Source organism: Dysidea avara, chromosome 9, assembly GCF_963678975.1.
Source record: "Dysidea avara chromosome 9, odDysAvar1.4, whole genome shotgun sequence".
NCBI lineage: Eukaryota > Metazoa > Porifera > Demospongiae > Dictyoceratida > Dysideidae > Dysidea > Dysidea avara.
Window position 1 is genome coordinate 11,824,234 of NC_089280.1, and position 15,742 is coordinate 11,839,975.

At 38.3% G+C, this 15,742-nt stretch overlaps 1 protein-coding gene across 1 annotated transcript in view; it reads right to left on the bottom strand.

The window, feature by feature from the left end:
* Positions 1–354: 354 nt before the first annotated feature.
* Positions 355–15,742, bottom strand: part of LOC136266342 (rap guanine nucleotide exchange factor 1-like) — a 30,611-nt gene continuing 15,223 nt past the window's right edge. Inside the window, exons 13-28 of the mRNA XM_066061360.1 lie at positions 14,740–14,781; positions 14,636–14,691; positions 13,911–14,028; positions 13,690–13,768; positions 13,531–13,612; positions 13,402–13,485; positions 12,716–12,827; positions 12,597–12,667; positions 11,278–11,362; positions 11,135–11,229; positions 6,347–6,428; positions 6,194–6,295; positions 5,945–6,042; positions 5,467–5,601; positions 575–647; positions 355–522 (exon numbers count right to left, since the gene is read on the bottom strand). Of these exons, the coding sequence (XP_065917432.1) occupies positions 463–522; positions 575–647; positions 5,467–5,601; positions 5,945–6,042; positions 6,194–6,295; positions 6,347–6,428; positions 11,135–11,229; positions 11,278–11,362; positions 12,597–12,667; positions 12,716–12,827; positions 13,402–13,485; positions 13,531–13,612; positions 13,690–13,768; positions 13,911–14,028; positions 14,636–14,691; positions 14,740–14,781 (1,374 nt within the window). The 3' untranslated portion in view covers positions 355–462. The remainder of the gene's footprint in view (positions 523–574; positions 648–5,466; positions 5,602–5,944; positions 6,043–6,193; positions 6,296–6,346; positions 6,429–11,134; positions 11,230–11,277; positions 11,363–12,596; positions 12,668–12,715; positions 12,828–13,401; positions 13,486–13,530; positions 13,613–13,689; positions 13,769–13,910; positions 14,029–14,635; positions 14,692–14,739; positions 14,782–15,742) is intronic.

Genomic DNA, 15,742 nt, shown 5'->3' on the forward strand with positions numbered 1-15,742 from the left:
TTAAGGCAAATAATTGTCCATAGCTCTATGACTGATCAGATTTGCACCAAACTTGGTACGATTGCACCGCATGTTCTTAAAAGTGCACCAAACTTCACAAAAATCAAGATGTGCATTTGCCCCTGAGACCCCTAACAAAGACAAGTCAAACTTTGAGGGCTTGTATTTCACAATTGCATTAGGCAATCTTGCTCACATTTGGTATGTGAAGTGCTGAAGGTGGAGGGCGTTTGCAGTACAAAAATGATTCCAATTTGAGAAGGGAGCACAGAGCTATGTATGCACATGCGTGAAAATCGTGTTTTCTTTCTTCCTGTAAATATACTCATGGCGACCGTGTGTCTTGACAACAAGTTTGGTTGCACACAAGGTTATCACTCTGAAGTTAAAAAAGACACAAGTAGCTATCATACTACATACTGTACACGTATTACACATTATATTAATAATTTTGTTGTCTCTTTATGAAGTAACTGTGGCAGTTCCTCTAGGTTTGATTTCCAGTGAAATTTTATACAAATCCTACAATGAGAAGGATTGATAGTAGTACCACATTAGGTTATGTTATACTTACTGAATCTGGCAAGTGATTTTCAAAATCACCAAAGAAGATCAGTATTTCATGATCCGGATCTATTGTGTATTGTCTGTGGTTAAGGGGGAAAAATAGCACATATCATTAAAGCTAGCAGTGATAATTGCATAACAGCACAGTACAGCAGGATCAACTCCACCCCCCTCCCCACCAAAAAAAAATGCTGCTACCATAGAAATATCATATGTAATGAAAAGCATCTTTATGGGAGCGTTTTAAGACTATCTAATGTCAAGTCTAGCATGAAAAACAAGAAAACCATTACAGAAGTATCATTCCAACACTCTAATCAGTTTTTGGTCTGTCTGCCAGCTTGACCAAACTCATACGGCCACCATTTTATCCCACATTAACAAACTCATGAGTGGTATGTGCTCTTTAGGCTTCTGACAAGTGTTAGCCCTCAGCATCTTGCCTCTACCCTTCACCTAAATCTTACTATCTTGTTCATACATGAAACCATACCAAGATACTAATTTCTGTATAATACTTTCTTAACCCTTAAAGCCACATAGGCCGATATATTGGCCGTTTTATTAAAGCATGTAAAACGCCACAAATATTTTAAGTAACGCATGCTTAAAGAATGGCTTCTAAACAGCCAGCACAGATGAGCTTGTCTAATGATATTAACTGAAAACCTTATATCAGGTTTATTCATTGGGCTACTTAGTCAAGTATAAATAATTGTACAATTGCTCACTTGTTATGACACCACAAAGAACAGCGATTGTATTTCCTGTTACTTCACACGCATCGCATCAGTAGCCACTTATAAAAATGTTTGACTCACGTGAGCTTTATATGGCGTGATTTGTCATTGAATGGAGAATCAGCTGGTCCTTACCAGAACTCCATAGGACACATTGTGAAGAAATTATCAACCGTTTTCTGAAGGTATGTAATGAGTTGTTTTGTGTTTTGTGACAGCTAGCATACACAGCGAGTTTTGGCCTTATGCTTTCGCCAAAGGGTAAAACTGTTTTATTCCTTATTACATCACGGGTAGAATAGTACAAACTGTGTAGCCTTATTGTACAGAAGTTATAGCGCTTTGTTTACAGTCACGCACTATGGCTGAAATATTGGCCTATGTGTTTTCAGTGCACTTTTATTAATAATTTTGTGCGGCTTAAGGGCTAAGAAGCACATATTTAGGTGCCACAAATTGTTTGAAGAGCTTAAACCACTGTTGGACTGCACTTGCCTACCATCCCCAACCTCAGCACCACTATAAGAGGAAGTAATTAATTAGATTGGTTTGTTACAGAAACAGTGTACATCAACCACATCAACACACAAGCTGCATTTAAAAGGCCAGTCATGACAACCACGCTCCACCCCACCAGGGTTAACAACACTGTCCTAACTACACTGGTACAGGGCGTGCCCACATAGCTCTAGCCATGCATATTTGTGGATTATAGGTTATAAGATTTCCAACAGCCAGGGCACCCATAATCCACTTAACGGTCACCTTAACATCAAAGAGATTCAAGCCATAAAAAGTAGTATGAAAAAGAAGACAAATATCATACAGTACAATAGTACTGTATAGTAGGGACAACGAAGGTGTGGGTGTGGCCCGTGATATAAGTAATAGTTATACCATGGCTGCGAGGGATTTTGCTGATATATACACCCAAAGCACGAGGGCCGCAGGCCCGAGGGCTGCGGGTGTATATGTCAGCAAAATCCCAAGCAGCCATGGTACAAGTGATATATATCACTTGGGGCGTACTCACCTAATAGGTGAAAGAACTAACGAGAACTCATCCCATTTGTTTTATACAGTAGCATCTGAAGATCGATTATGGTTTTAATAGCGTGGGCTAATAGCCATCAAAACGTTGTCCATACATTAAAACGTCAGTAATACGTTACTATGTTTCAACACGCAATGTTAGAAAACTTGCGATTGTGGGATGGAGTTTATATTGTTATCATTTTTGTACTAAGTTAAGCCAACTAACTTCGCTATTGGGACAGTAAGTAAGTTATTATATTAAGTTAAGTACTTAGAACTGTACGTTACTAACCTATTTCAACGTAGCAATAGTAGCTTTGCTGTTCCATGGTCTGTTCAAAGGCTGATATGCGGTGGGTAGAAATATGCATCCACAATCGCCCAAACAGTTATTTTGTGCCTTCATTATCCTTTAGTAACAACCAACTACTCTATCTTAGCCTATGTACTAAGCTTAGCAACCTCTACAAAACCGAGTCCCACAATACAAAGCTCTATGTCGCTCAATATAACGAGTCAAAGCGCATCGATTCTTTGAACTGGCTGGGTATCAAAGTCATTGGCAAACCGCTTTCCCATGATATTGCCCGGGCAATATGCGAGTTAAACACCGAGCGGCGCCTTTGAACGCCCACGCTAAAGTGGTATATTATAACTTTAAAACCTGCCTTGATTTTCCACTTCACCAGAAGCCATGGAATGTTAATTGGATAATACATTAGCTATTGTGTAATCACTGGAGTACTATGGCAGATGGATTGCCTTCTTGAAAAATGCTATTATTTGGCCTATGCTTTGCCACAATTCCATGAAACTAGTTTCACTAATGCAGTTATGGTCTAGGGATAACTGACAAGGTCAATCAGAGTCTTGCTCATTACTTGTATGGGTGCACTCAGTGCTAATAATTTGTGGCATGGTAATAAACACTCCTTTATCTCTCTGTTAAAGCATTCTGAGGTATTGCAAATACTGCTTTACATTAGTAAGGAAAACCATTGAACACATAACAGCAGTGTAGTCATAATGATTGCTGCACCTGTGATCATTTTGATATGAAAACTAGTCATCGAGTACCTGTAATTCATCTTACACTATGACTTTTGACAAAATTCAACCTTTTATTATTACTGACACTCACATTAGCATGCCACAGACCACACAGGATAGCAGTTTAAACCAAAATCAATTATAACAGTAAGTTGCAGACCCCGGCAAAGTATCTAGCAACAGGGCAAAGTATCCAGTAACAGAATGGGAGAATAGGATTATTTGACCATTGCTGCACTGTCTTTAAGGATTGATTGTGGCTTGTAGGACTGGATACTGATACATTAGGATCTTTTCAGCAGGTGTTTCTGTGACTAATAGGCTTATTCTTCACCACAACATGTACTACATTCTCGAAGCCATATCTTCACCTATGAACATGCTATTTCCACTCTGTTTGTGCCAATTGGTAGTTCTATAGGTGGTAAATCCTGTGTCCAAGTTTCACTTCAATCCAAAGAGCTGCAAGTCTGTGAGACACTTTGAAAAACATAAAAGTTGTATGGGAACCAATGCCTGGTTTAGAAAATAAGTACTCCAGACATTGCCAATCCTTAATTAAATTCCTCGTGCCTTTAAATAAAGTGGTCTATTGGTTGGGCAAAATCAAGCCCAAAAGTGTCTTAAGATCAACCTGAAACGTTTCTATCAAGTTGCTACAGAACTTCAATTGCATCAAACTATCCAAATACACGTGGTTAGTTTAGAGTTGCACCAAACTATTTGAACACACATGGCTCAGTGGTTTTCGAAGTTGGTAGTTGATATCGATCAGTGAGAGTAACTCACGGCAAATTAGCCACATGCAAGTCAATAAATATAGTTTAGTAACTAAAACCGAGTGGGGTCATCCAGGTCCCGCTTTACAGACTATCTGGGTCTGACCAGGATTTGATCACGAGCTAAATTAATTAGTGTAACGATGTGGATGTGATTAACACGTCACAGCATAGCCCTGCTCCTTTCGTGAGCCACACCCACTTATGTAAATCACTGTCTGCAGGTATATGGTAGCCACCCCCATTTATCAGTCTGTAGGTATGCACAAATCCACGTCCGCTATTGCCTACAGGCTTATGTAAAGCCATAATCAGTTATTGTATGAGTCATAATCTAGAATACAGTGCTGTGATTAACTCTATATAATATTGTGACTGGTTTTGTGAAAAGCAGGCTATTTAGTGGTCATGAGCTTGCAAAAAAAAGTTCAAACAAGTAATTTTAAAGTAAAGTAGGGACAGTGTATAGTGCTGCAATAAAAAGTACTGAAACAAGCTGGATTGGAGTCATACGTAATGTCCAAATACTGTAAAACAATAAGAAGTGAACAACCAGGGATATTCACTTCTTATTGTTTTACAGTATTTGGACAGGGTGGGATGGATTTTCTTCCTTAAACCTAAAGTGTTTACTATTATTAACACTATATAGTGACCAGCACTGAAGGCTGACAGCAATTTGTGCTGCAGCCTTAGCAATGTGGGAAAATCCCCTACTTTGGCAGTGAACAAATTATGATAACATGCCAATGTAGAGATTTGCTATGTAATAGACCGTATTCCAAATGACGTCACGAAATAAAATGGCTGCGGCTATTTGGGGTATTCTAACAAATTCGAGTGAGAATTCCAATGGGGCTTAATAAGATTCAAATCGCTATTCAATCCTGGAAGAAGATATTGACCTAAAACTAACAGGTGCAGTTATAAGGGCATAAAATCTATTCTCTAACACCGGGTTAGAAATTTTCAGCTGGTTTTCAAAGTTTAGAAGAAAAACTATTGTTCCTTTGCTGTAATAACCAAACCTGGTAATTTCGCCTCGATATCTAGTTTGTTAGCCTCTATATCAATCTTCGAAATCTCGATCGCCATTGGTGATAATACTCAAAAATATAAGAAATCCCAAAATAGAAAATTGGTGACATAATTTGGAATACAGTCTATAATCATTCATGTCTCTCTTGTTTTACAGCTTTTTATCATTTGAATTCCTGCTTCATTTTTAAAATCACACATATATTATTACATTTTTCACAGAATTAAAACTAACTATAGAATTATAGAATTCTCACTTTGTTTGGGCTAATCTGATCTTGTCTACAGTATTATATTGTTTCCAGCGTTTGTTAAAGTTGATACAAGACTTGTCGTCTTCTAGTTTATCACCCACCATGTTGATAAAAGTGAGATCTTGTAAGTATAGTCCACTAGAATAAGAAACAATATGATTATGAGTGCAACAAATGTTATGTATATGTTACAATTAACAGTTATTGTGAGAGTTACTTGAAATATCTACATACAAAACTGCTGTTTATTTGTCATGGCTCAAAACATAGCTGTAGTGGCTATGCTTATTGTAGTGAAGTCTCTGTACACACATGTGTAACAACCACAAAACCACCTAGCCAGCCCACAGGCCATCAGAAATAATAGAATACTTTTCTAAATTAAATACAGCTAGAGATATTTTAAAGGCTTGTCAATGTAAGAGAATGTGGTAAATCAAATTGCTGGAGTCACTTCTCTAAAACACAAACATGCACTTACATGTATGGAATACAGGGAGGTGTGGCTGTTCCAAAGGCATCTCTGTAAGCCTTAAATGATCCCTTGTTATCAATTAATGCTCTTGGCTCTTCCAAATTCTGTAAAACAACAAAATAATGTCATTAAGTATAGATAGAGCTAATCAACACAGACACCAGAATAACATTGCATTAATATGACCAAAATGCATCTAGTAAGAAACCGACTATTTCACTAATATAGTTTCATATATTACACTACTGTTCACACCTTGATAACTTTTTCTGACCACTCCAGTCTGCTGATTGATGCTGACTCAATGGCAGATAGGATAGCCAAATAAGAATTGAAATTGTTAATATGTCGTAGACTCTGTTGAATAACACACACTGACAACACAACTTATCATCAGGTAGCTAGTACCTTCATTATTGAAATGAAGTAGAGCATTACTCTCTCTCTTCCCTTCTTGTCAAGGCTTCTGTCCAAGATCAGTGTCTTTGTCCTGTGTAGTAACAAAACAAAGGAATAAAACACTTGTCATTCTAATGACAGGAAGGGTTGGGATGACTTACTAATAAATACATGAGTTGTAAACTTGCAGAAATTACTAAGATGAGTGGGAGTTCATAAATAAATCTAATCCAAAACAGCCAAGCTGTAAAAAACGAGTGCAGCCCTGAGAAAGGCTATGGTGAAAAAAGATGTGAAATCCAAGGTGGCAGCCAAGAAATGGCTGTGATGGTAGGTTAATGGTAAAAATTTTAATAACGACAATTCAGGTGAATTTTGTGCCAAGACCAAGCGGCACCAAATTCACTGAATTGTTGTTATTAAAATTTTTACCATTAACCTACCATCACAGCCATTTCTTGGCCGCCACCTTGGATTTCACATCTTTTTTCACCATAGCCTTTCTCAGGGCCGCACTCGTTTTTTACAGCTTGGCTGTTTTGGATTAGATTTCACTTCTTTTTGTATTTGTATACCCCAAAGTCGGCCTATGGCCAGCTTTAGGGCTTTTTAACCTGTCATTTTTTTCTTTACTACAGGAAGAAGAAAAGATGAAGCAGGGTGATTTGTTTGTAGCTGACCTCTCTGCAAGGTGATCCTTCTAGCTGATCTCTCTACCGGATGACTTGTTTGCAGCTGAACTCTCTACAGGATGATTTGTTTGTAGCTGAACTCTCTACCAGGTAACTTCTTCTAGCTGATCTTTCTACAGGGTGATTTTTTTGTAGCTGAATTCTGTACAGGGCGATTTGTTTGCAGCTAAACTGCTGAACTCTCTACAATGTAACTTCTTCTAGCTGAACTCTCTATGGGTGGCTTGTTTCTAGCTGATCTCTCTGCAGGGTGACTTGTTTCTAGCTGAACTCTCTACAGGGTGATTTATTTGTAGCTGAACTCTCTACAAGGTAACTTCTTCTAGCTGATCTTTCTACAGGGTAATTTGTTTGTAGCTGAATTCTCTACAGGGAGATTTGTTTGCAGCTGAACTCTCTACATGGTAGTTTCTTTGTAGCTGAACTCTCTACAGTGTAACTTCTTCTAGCTGAACTCTCTACAGGTGGCTTGTTTCTAGCTGATCTCTCTACAGGGTGACTTGTTTGTAGCTGAAGTCTCTACAGGGTGATTTGTTTGTAGCTGAACTCTCTACAAGGTAACGTCTAGCTGATCTTTCTACAGGGTAATTTGTTTGTAGCTGAATTCTCTACAGGGTGATTTGTTTGCAGCTGAACTCTCTACATGGTAGTTTCTTTGTAGCTGAACTCTCTACAGTGTAACTTCTTCTAGCTGAACTCTCTACGGGTGGCTTGTTTCTAGCTGATCTCTCTACAGGGTGACTTGTTTCTAGCTGAACCCTCTACAAGGTAACTTCTTCTAGCTGATCTTTCTACAGGGTGATTTGTTTGTAGCTGAATTCTCTACAGGGCGATTTGTTCGCAGCTAAACTGCTGAACTCTCTACAATGTAACTTCTTCTAGCTGAACTCTCTACGGGTGGCTTGTTTCTAGCTGATCATGATCTCTCTACAGGGTGACTTGTTTCTAGCTGAACTCTCTACAGGGTAATTTGTTTCTAGCTGAACTCTCTACAAGGTAACTTCTTCTAGCTGATCTTTCTACAGGGTGATTTGTTTGTGGCTGAATTCTCTACAGGGCAATTTGTTTGCAGCTGAACTCTCTGCATGGTAGTTTCTTTTAGCTGAACTCTCTACAATGTGACTTCTTCTAGCTGAACTCTCTACAGGGTGACTTGTTTCTAGCTGATCTCTCTACAGTGTAACTTGTTTCTAGCTGATCTCTCTACAAGGTGATTTGTTTGTAGCTGAATTCTCTACAAGGTAACTTCTTCTGGCTGATCTTTCTACAGGGTGATTTGTTTGTAGCTGAATTCTCTACAGGGCAATTTGTTTGCAGCTGAACTCTCTACATGGTAGTTTCTTTGTAGCTGAACTCTCTACAATGTAACTTCTTCTAGCTGAACTCTCTACAGGGTGACTTGTTTCTAGCTGATCTCTCTACAGGGTGACTTGTTTCTAGTTGAACTCTCTACAGGGTGATTTGTGTGTAGCTGAACTCTCTACAAGGTAACTTCTTCTAGCTGATCTTTCTACAAGGTGATTTGTCTGTAGCTGAATTCTCTACAGGGCAATTTGTTTGCTGCTGAACTCTCTACATGGTAGTTTCTTTGTAGCTGAACTCTCTACAATGTAACTTCTTCTAGCTGAACTCTCTACAGGGTGACTTGTTTCTAGCTGAATCCTCTACAGGGTGATTTGCTTGTAGCTGAACTCTCTACAAGGTAACTTCTTCTAGCTGATCTTTCTAAAGGGTGATTTGTTTGTAGCTGAATTCTCTACAGGGCGATTTGTTTGCAGCTGAACTCTCTACATGGTAGTTTATTTGTAGCTGAACTCTCTACAATGTAACTTCTTCTAGCTGAACTCTCTACAGGATGACTTGTTTCTAGCTGATCTCTGTACAGGGTGATTTGTTCCTAGCTGAACTCTCTACAGGTGATTTGTTTGCAGCTGAACTCTCTTACATGGTGGTTTCTTTGTAACTGAACTCTCTACAATGTAACTTCTTCTAGCTGAACTCTCTACAGGATGACTTGTTTCTAGCTGATCTCTCTACAGGGTGATCTGTTCATAGCTGAACTCTGTACAGAGTGGTTTGTTTGCAGCTGAACTCTCTTACATGGTGGTTTCTTTGTAGCTGAACTCTCTACAAAGTGACTTCTTCTAGCTGATCTATCTACAGGATGACTTATTTCTAACTGAACTCTTTACAGTGTGATCTGTTCATAGCGGAACTTTCTACTGGGTGATTTGTTTGCAGCTAAACTCTTTCCATGATTGTTTCTTTGTAACTGAACTCTCTACAAGGTAACTTCTTCTAGCTGATCTCTCTACAGGATGACTTGTTTCTAGCTGAACTCTCTACAGTGTGATCTGTTCATAGCGGAACTTTCTACTGGGTGATTTGTTTGCAGATAAACTCTTTGCATGATTGTTTCTTTGTAACTGAACTCTCTACAATGTGACTTCTTCTAGCTGATCTCTCTACAGGATGACTTGTTTCTAACTGAACTCTCTATAGTGTGATCTGTTCATAGCGGAACTTTCTACTGGGTGATTTGTTTGCAGCTAAACTCTTTGCATGATTGTTTCTTTGTAACTGAACTCTCTACAAGGTAACTTCTTCTAGCTGATCTCTCTACAGGGCAATTTGTTTGTAGCTGAATTTTCTACAGAGTGATTTATTTGAGCTGAACTCTCTACATGATGGCTTCTTTGTAGCTGAACTCTCTATTAAGTACCTTCTTCTAGCTGATCTGACTACAGGGTGACATGTTTGTAGCTGAATTCCCTACAGAATAACTTGCAATGTATACATGCAGCTAAATGCTTTATTAGGGTGACTGTTCTATTAGAGTATCTCGATCTCGCATTTGCTGCACGTAGTTGCCTTTCGAATCATAACTCAGTGATTTGTAATCCGATTCTTCTGTACTACTGCAAGAACTTTCTATGATGATTATTCCAGCTACATACTGATTTTCAGCTTGTTGCTCTAAGCGGTTTGCCTGGTAGACACGAAAACAAATAGTTTTTTTATTGATAAAAATCGATCGCGTAATTTTGACACAGGTTGGGTTTTGTGTCATATCTCCATGGTCTTTCTCCCGATCCTTTTTCAAACCACAAAAAGGTACTTCTACGATGGTTGCTCCATCTACATATCAATTTTCAACTGATTCCTCCAAGGGGTTTACCCTGTAGGCGTGACAGACCTTCGACCTTATTTTACGCAAATAATCGGTCATAACTCCGTGAATGTTCATCGGATTCCTACCAAAGTTGGTACGGAGATCCGCCTTAATGAGCCCTTTAAGTGTGCCAAATTTCAGCCCAATCCAAGCACGCATTCGTGTTTTATGGCGAATTTTGTAAAGTGTGCGAAATGAAGAAGATGAAGAAGAAAACGAAGAAATTAAAACGAAATTTTGTTCGCTTGTATCTCGGAAATGGCTGGAACGATTTTCTTCAAATTTGGTACGTAGACTCCCCTAACTGGGCGGCACGTCTCTAGCAAATTTAGTTCCAATCGGATAATGGATCACAGAGCTACATAGGTGTGAAAATTGCGTTTTCTTTCTTCCTGTTAATATACTCACGGTGTGGCGCGCCGGCTTCTTGGGCCGCACGACACACTATCGTGTGTCTTGATAAACAAACAACCAATGCAAGCACACATGCCCATGCGCCAGCAAAGGCTTTGGTTACTTACACATGGTCATGCCTTTCCAGTGGAATATTGGGTCACCTGTGTACAAGAGTCATCACTAGCAAATCTCATTACTGGTATCCCACAATAGTCTGTATGTACCATGTTTCACTGGTGAAAGTATGACATGCATATATGAAACACGGACAGTTCCATTTTTCTTCTCCAAGTTAACTACTAACAAAGCTGGGCATATTACTTCCCTAGTTAAATACAGCTAGACTACTGTCATTGCTTTCTAATAACGACAACAATTTGGAATCCCACTTGGAACCTTATAATTTTAACCTGGCAGCTTATATAAATACTTGGCTACGTGCCTTACAGACAGACACTATTCACAGCTCAATTGTGCCTTTCATATTATACCAGCACATGCTTTGATCCCATTGTTTTTGGTACAAAGTACACTTACCACTGTGAGACATTATTGAAGTGTTCAGTGAACTTGGTCAGACCTGGACTCTTCTCTTCATCGGCCTCAGCAGCCCAACACAACATCTCATAAATCTGTAATACAAAGAAGATGGTTAACTGCCAATAGTGATCATACCTCACATCCAACTTGTAGAAATATCCAGCATCTAGTAGTGTCATTTGTTTGGCAAAGCCTTCAGGCTTGAAGTCAAATAACGAATGTTTCCTATGACAATATACATAAATGATATATAATTCACTACCGTAGAGTCTGGTTGTTAGGCACATATGCCTAATAAAAGTTCGTGAAAAAATATTGTGATTAACATATGGTTGTTAAGCGCATGCGTCTAATAAATAAACCACATTGTGATTATTATGGATTCACTCTCTTGGGGTGGTGTGAATTGCAGTCATTATAAGTACCAATATATTTGAGTCCAGTTATTGTGCACTGAATCCTTCATGTGGAGCATAGACTACTAACTACAGAAGACCACTTTGCTTGGTAATTAAGTATAGTACAGGCCATATTTTGGCTTTGTACTTAATGAAATTTTGCACTATGCACTATTAGAAAACCTCTAGCATTTCTTCTCTAGATAGTATAGCTTCGTCTCATGTTGGAGCTTCGTGTTTGTCCACATGTGCTTATCAACCATGAACCCATTCACTGCTGAATTTCCCGGCAGACTATATAGGTCTGGCCGAATTGCCCAGTATAACACTACCTGTACACTAAACTACTTAGTAACCACCCCTTGAAATATTTGCTATAGACTTACAAACTTGGTTATATTGTTTATGTTTACACAACACAAACCGCAAAGTAATTACAACACAACAAAGACGAAAACAATATAAACAGCACATACGGGTACAAACAAAGGATCTACAAATCACTATAACAGTCTATTAAACAGTTCTACATTGTCTGCTTACTGAACGATGGTCTCCCTAGCTGATTTTATCAAGATTTAGCTCAATAACCTCATTGCGCATGCGTATACGCACGCGTGCACATCACGCCACATTCTTGTAAAACCATTGACTGTCTTCTTCGGCTATTGTAGTACATCAGAAATGATTCAGAGTATTCGAAAACACTACTATCAACTCGAAGAAACACTTTAACTCGACTCTGTTCACAAGAAAAGTTTTACCGGATTACGTAACAAACCCACAATAGTGCGCGAAGGATCCGGTTATCCCAGAAACGGGACCTCTATGGGCGTGTGCATTTCAGCATAGGTGCATCGTGCTAACAAACGCACAATACCAGTGTAAACATGTCGAAATTGTATTCAGCGAGTGTTTTATTAGAGCGATCTACCATATGGCGGTTGCCACCGTGAATGGGTTAAGTACAGGACACAGGTATGCACTTAACAGGCAATATGCACTTAATATATACGTGCGCTTAACAAACAGACTCTACGGTATCTGTAGAATACACTTACTTTGCTCCATCTGTTATCATCTTAGGGAGAGCTGCAATCATTGCAGTGTGGTCAGGTATTAGTTGCTTCAGCTACAAGGAGCATCACATGATCTAACTATCTAATTGAAATGTGCTTACTTTAGTAATCAGAGCATCTCTTAACAACTGAGCAAATTTGAGTTGCTTAGCTGACAACATCATATATACCAGACCAATCACTTTCACATCAATTTCTTGACTAAGACCCATCCTAAAATGTAAGAGAAGTAGTACCAACAAATTATATTTGATCAGGCACAAGACCCAGCTGGCTGCAAGAATGCTGTAGGGTTGTGAAATTAGTTTGGAAACTGTGTGCTTGTGTCTGTCTGATGGATGACACTCAAAAGTATTGATACGTTATGCACACAGGAAAGAAGGATGTGGGAGGTGTGTTCACAGCAGCTTCTTGAATGCTAAAGTTTTGGCAGAAAAGTAATAAATAAATTTCAAAATTTAGACATTGTATAAACTTCTACACAACTGATTCCAGTTTGATTGCATGTTTCTATGAGCACCTTGCTCAGTGGAAAACACTAGTAGATATATAAAAGGGCGCATGTCCTGTACTTGTACATAAAATGTATTTGTACAATTAAAAAACCACAGTCTTGAGGTCCATTAAAAAGAAAACTGATGAAGAACTTAGCACAACATTAACTTGTTTGTATATTGCTAGCCATTGGAAATAAACATACAAATTCAAGCAAAACATTCACAACAACTACTTGTATGAATATGCATACACATACTCTAATAAAACACACACTAGAAAGGTGACCTACTTGATGTTCTTTAGTACTCTCACTAACAAACTAGTACAAGAAGTCCACATGGTCTGTCTGTTCTCCTTGTAGAAGTACTGCAGTCTACAACACAAAAATTACAATTGCACAACACACCATACGACGAACCTGTAGACCAGTTTGTTAATCAGTTCCTCATGGGTTACAAATGTTGGATAGATCAGTAGAAAAGCTTCAGTGTAGTGTTTGTCTGTAGAATGATACATCAAAAGATACAAAACACAAAGTACAATGACACCTACATGGTTAATATATACACAATCATACCTGCAATATTCAGTGGTGATGCAGCATATGCTATTAGAGCATCAACTGGTCCACCACGAAGACTGTATCCACCATCATCCTATAGTAACAATATGTGTATGGTAGCTGCAAGGATACTATAAGACAGTGGAGAACACTGTTCAATACATATTCCCCTTGTGCATGTGACCACACTAACAGTATGAGACCATGTGGAAGTACTTTACAGAAAATTTCCTTACTTCTTTATTAAATCTCAGATATGCAGCGACATCCTCCACCTCCAACAAGTTTTCTTCATCGTCATCAAGAGATTCAGTTGATCCACTGATTATTGAGTTCTTGTTACTACCATAACCACTACACAAGTGAACCATGTCAGTACACACACTAAGACTGGAGAATACTATACAATGGTGAGTTGATTATTTTAACTATTCTGGGGAAGGGAGTTTGCATAACTGAAAAGTACATACACTGTACAATCAAACAGCTGTTTATATACAGAGTCTACTCAATTACTCTAATATAGAGCATACATCTGTTGACAAAATACTCTAATAGAACAGTCATTGTGGTGCTCAAATAATTAACACACTATCAACTCTCTACTGTATAAGCTGAGCAAAAGGGATAAAATTGTCGTGAAAATATTCATGAAATCCAGAAAATAAGAAATTATGTTGCCATTACAACCTGAAGTGATACGTGCAGCTACAAATATATCCATGATTATATTTTCATAAAGCTATCAACACCCATAAAAATCCCCTCGAATATTTCTTTTACGTATACAGTAGCTAATTGCATTCATTTAGTACATGGGGTTGTTCTATTAGAGTATATTGATGATCTTCATAGGCAAGTAGCCATTGCTTATAATGTCTCGTCTTAGTAGGTAAATGCAGCAAACACGCAAACACGCACGCACGCACGCACGCACGCACACACACACACACACACACACCTTGAAGAGTGTGCTAAACTACTTGACCTCTCATTAGGATTAGGTGGTAATTCATCCTACACAAAATAACACTGTACATATGGCCAACATACACAATATATTACCTCAGGAGGACTGTCAACTGAATCTCTTTGAGACACCGCAGACTATAATCAAGCATCACACAATAGTATATATACAACGGTACACTGTATGTAATATATCTAAACTATAATATGTGACTGGATCCCACATGTTCACATTAGTGTTGCACCGATATGCATTTTTTCACATTCACCAGTACCGATTATTTGCCTATTCCTGTAACCGATATGCCGATATTAACTGATATTCTTCAGAACAAGGGAGGGGGAACAGAAAATCATCTAAAGTCCGTGTGTAAATTACATTTGTAATGATAATGCAATCAAATGTAATTAATATAATTAATTGCGTGGGCACCCTTTTTTTACAATGTTAATAGTTTTTCCACTAACCCCTTTCATGGAAAAGGAAGCCAAGTAGTTATAAAACAGCTAAGCCACCTTATCAAACAATGTTTTTAGAGGGATTCCAGACACTTTGTGGACTGATTACGTGGGCGGCCAATAAATATACACAGCCTGCTATAGTCTTACAGCCATACTTTCACAAACAAGCCCAAAACAGTTATACAACAATTATAGCAAATAAATGTACCACTTACAGCTGCATTCACCGCTTTACTTTAATTCACCTGTTCATTAATGATTGATTGTGGGTTTCGCAAATTAATTTCCTCTTTGTAACTGATACCGATACTAGTAAAATTAGCTAATATTGGCTGCAATAATTCAAGAGATTATCAGTGCAACACTAGTTCACACAAACTTAATTTTTACAGTAGATAGATTTTTTTTCTTCCTTGAGTTTTTGCCTTCACTCTGGTTATAGGAAGGACCTGAAACACAACTTACCCAGCAATGGATTTGCCTGTTGATGAAGAACAAGTTGGCAAAAATTGCATCTTCGTAGAGGATTGCATTCGTAAGTTACGAACATTTAATTAAGCGTCTATAGTTTATATTCCATATTGTAACTGTACAAATCAATCTTTCTGTTATCACCTTGTAGCACTATAAGATATGG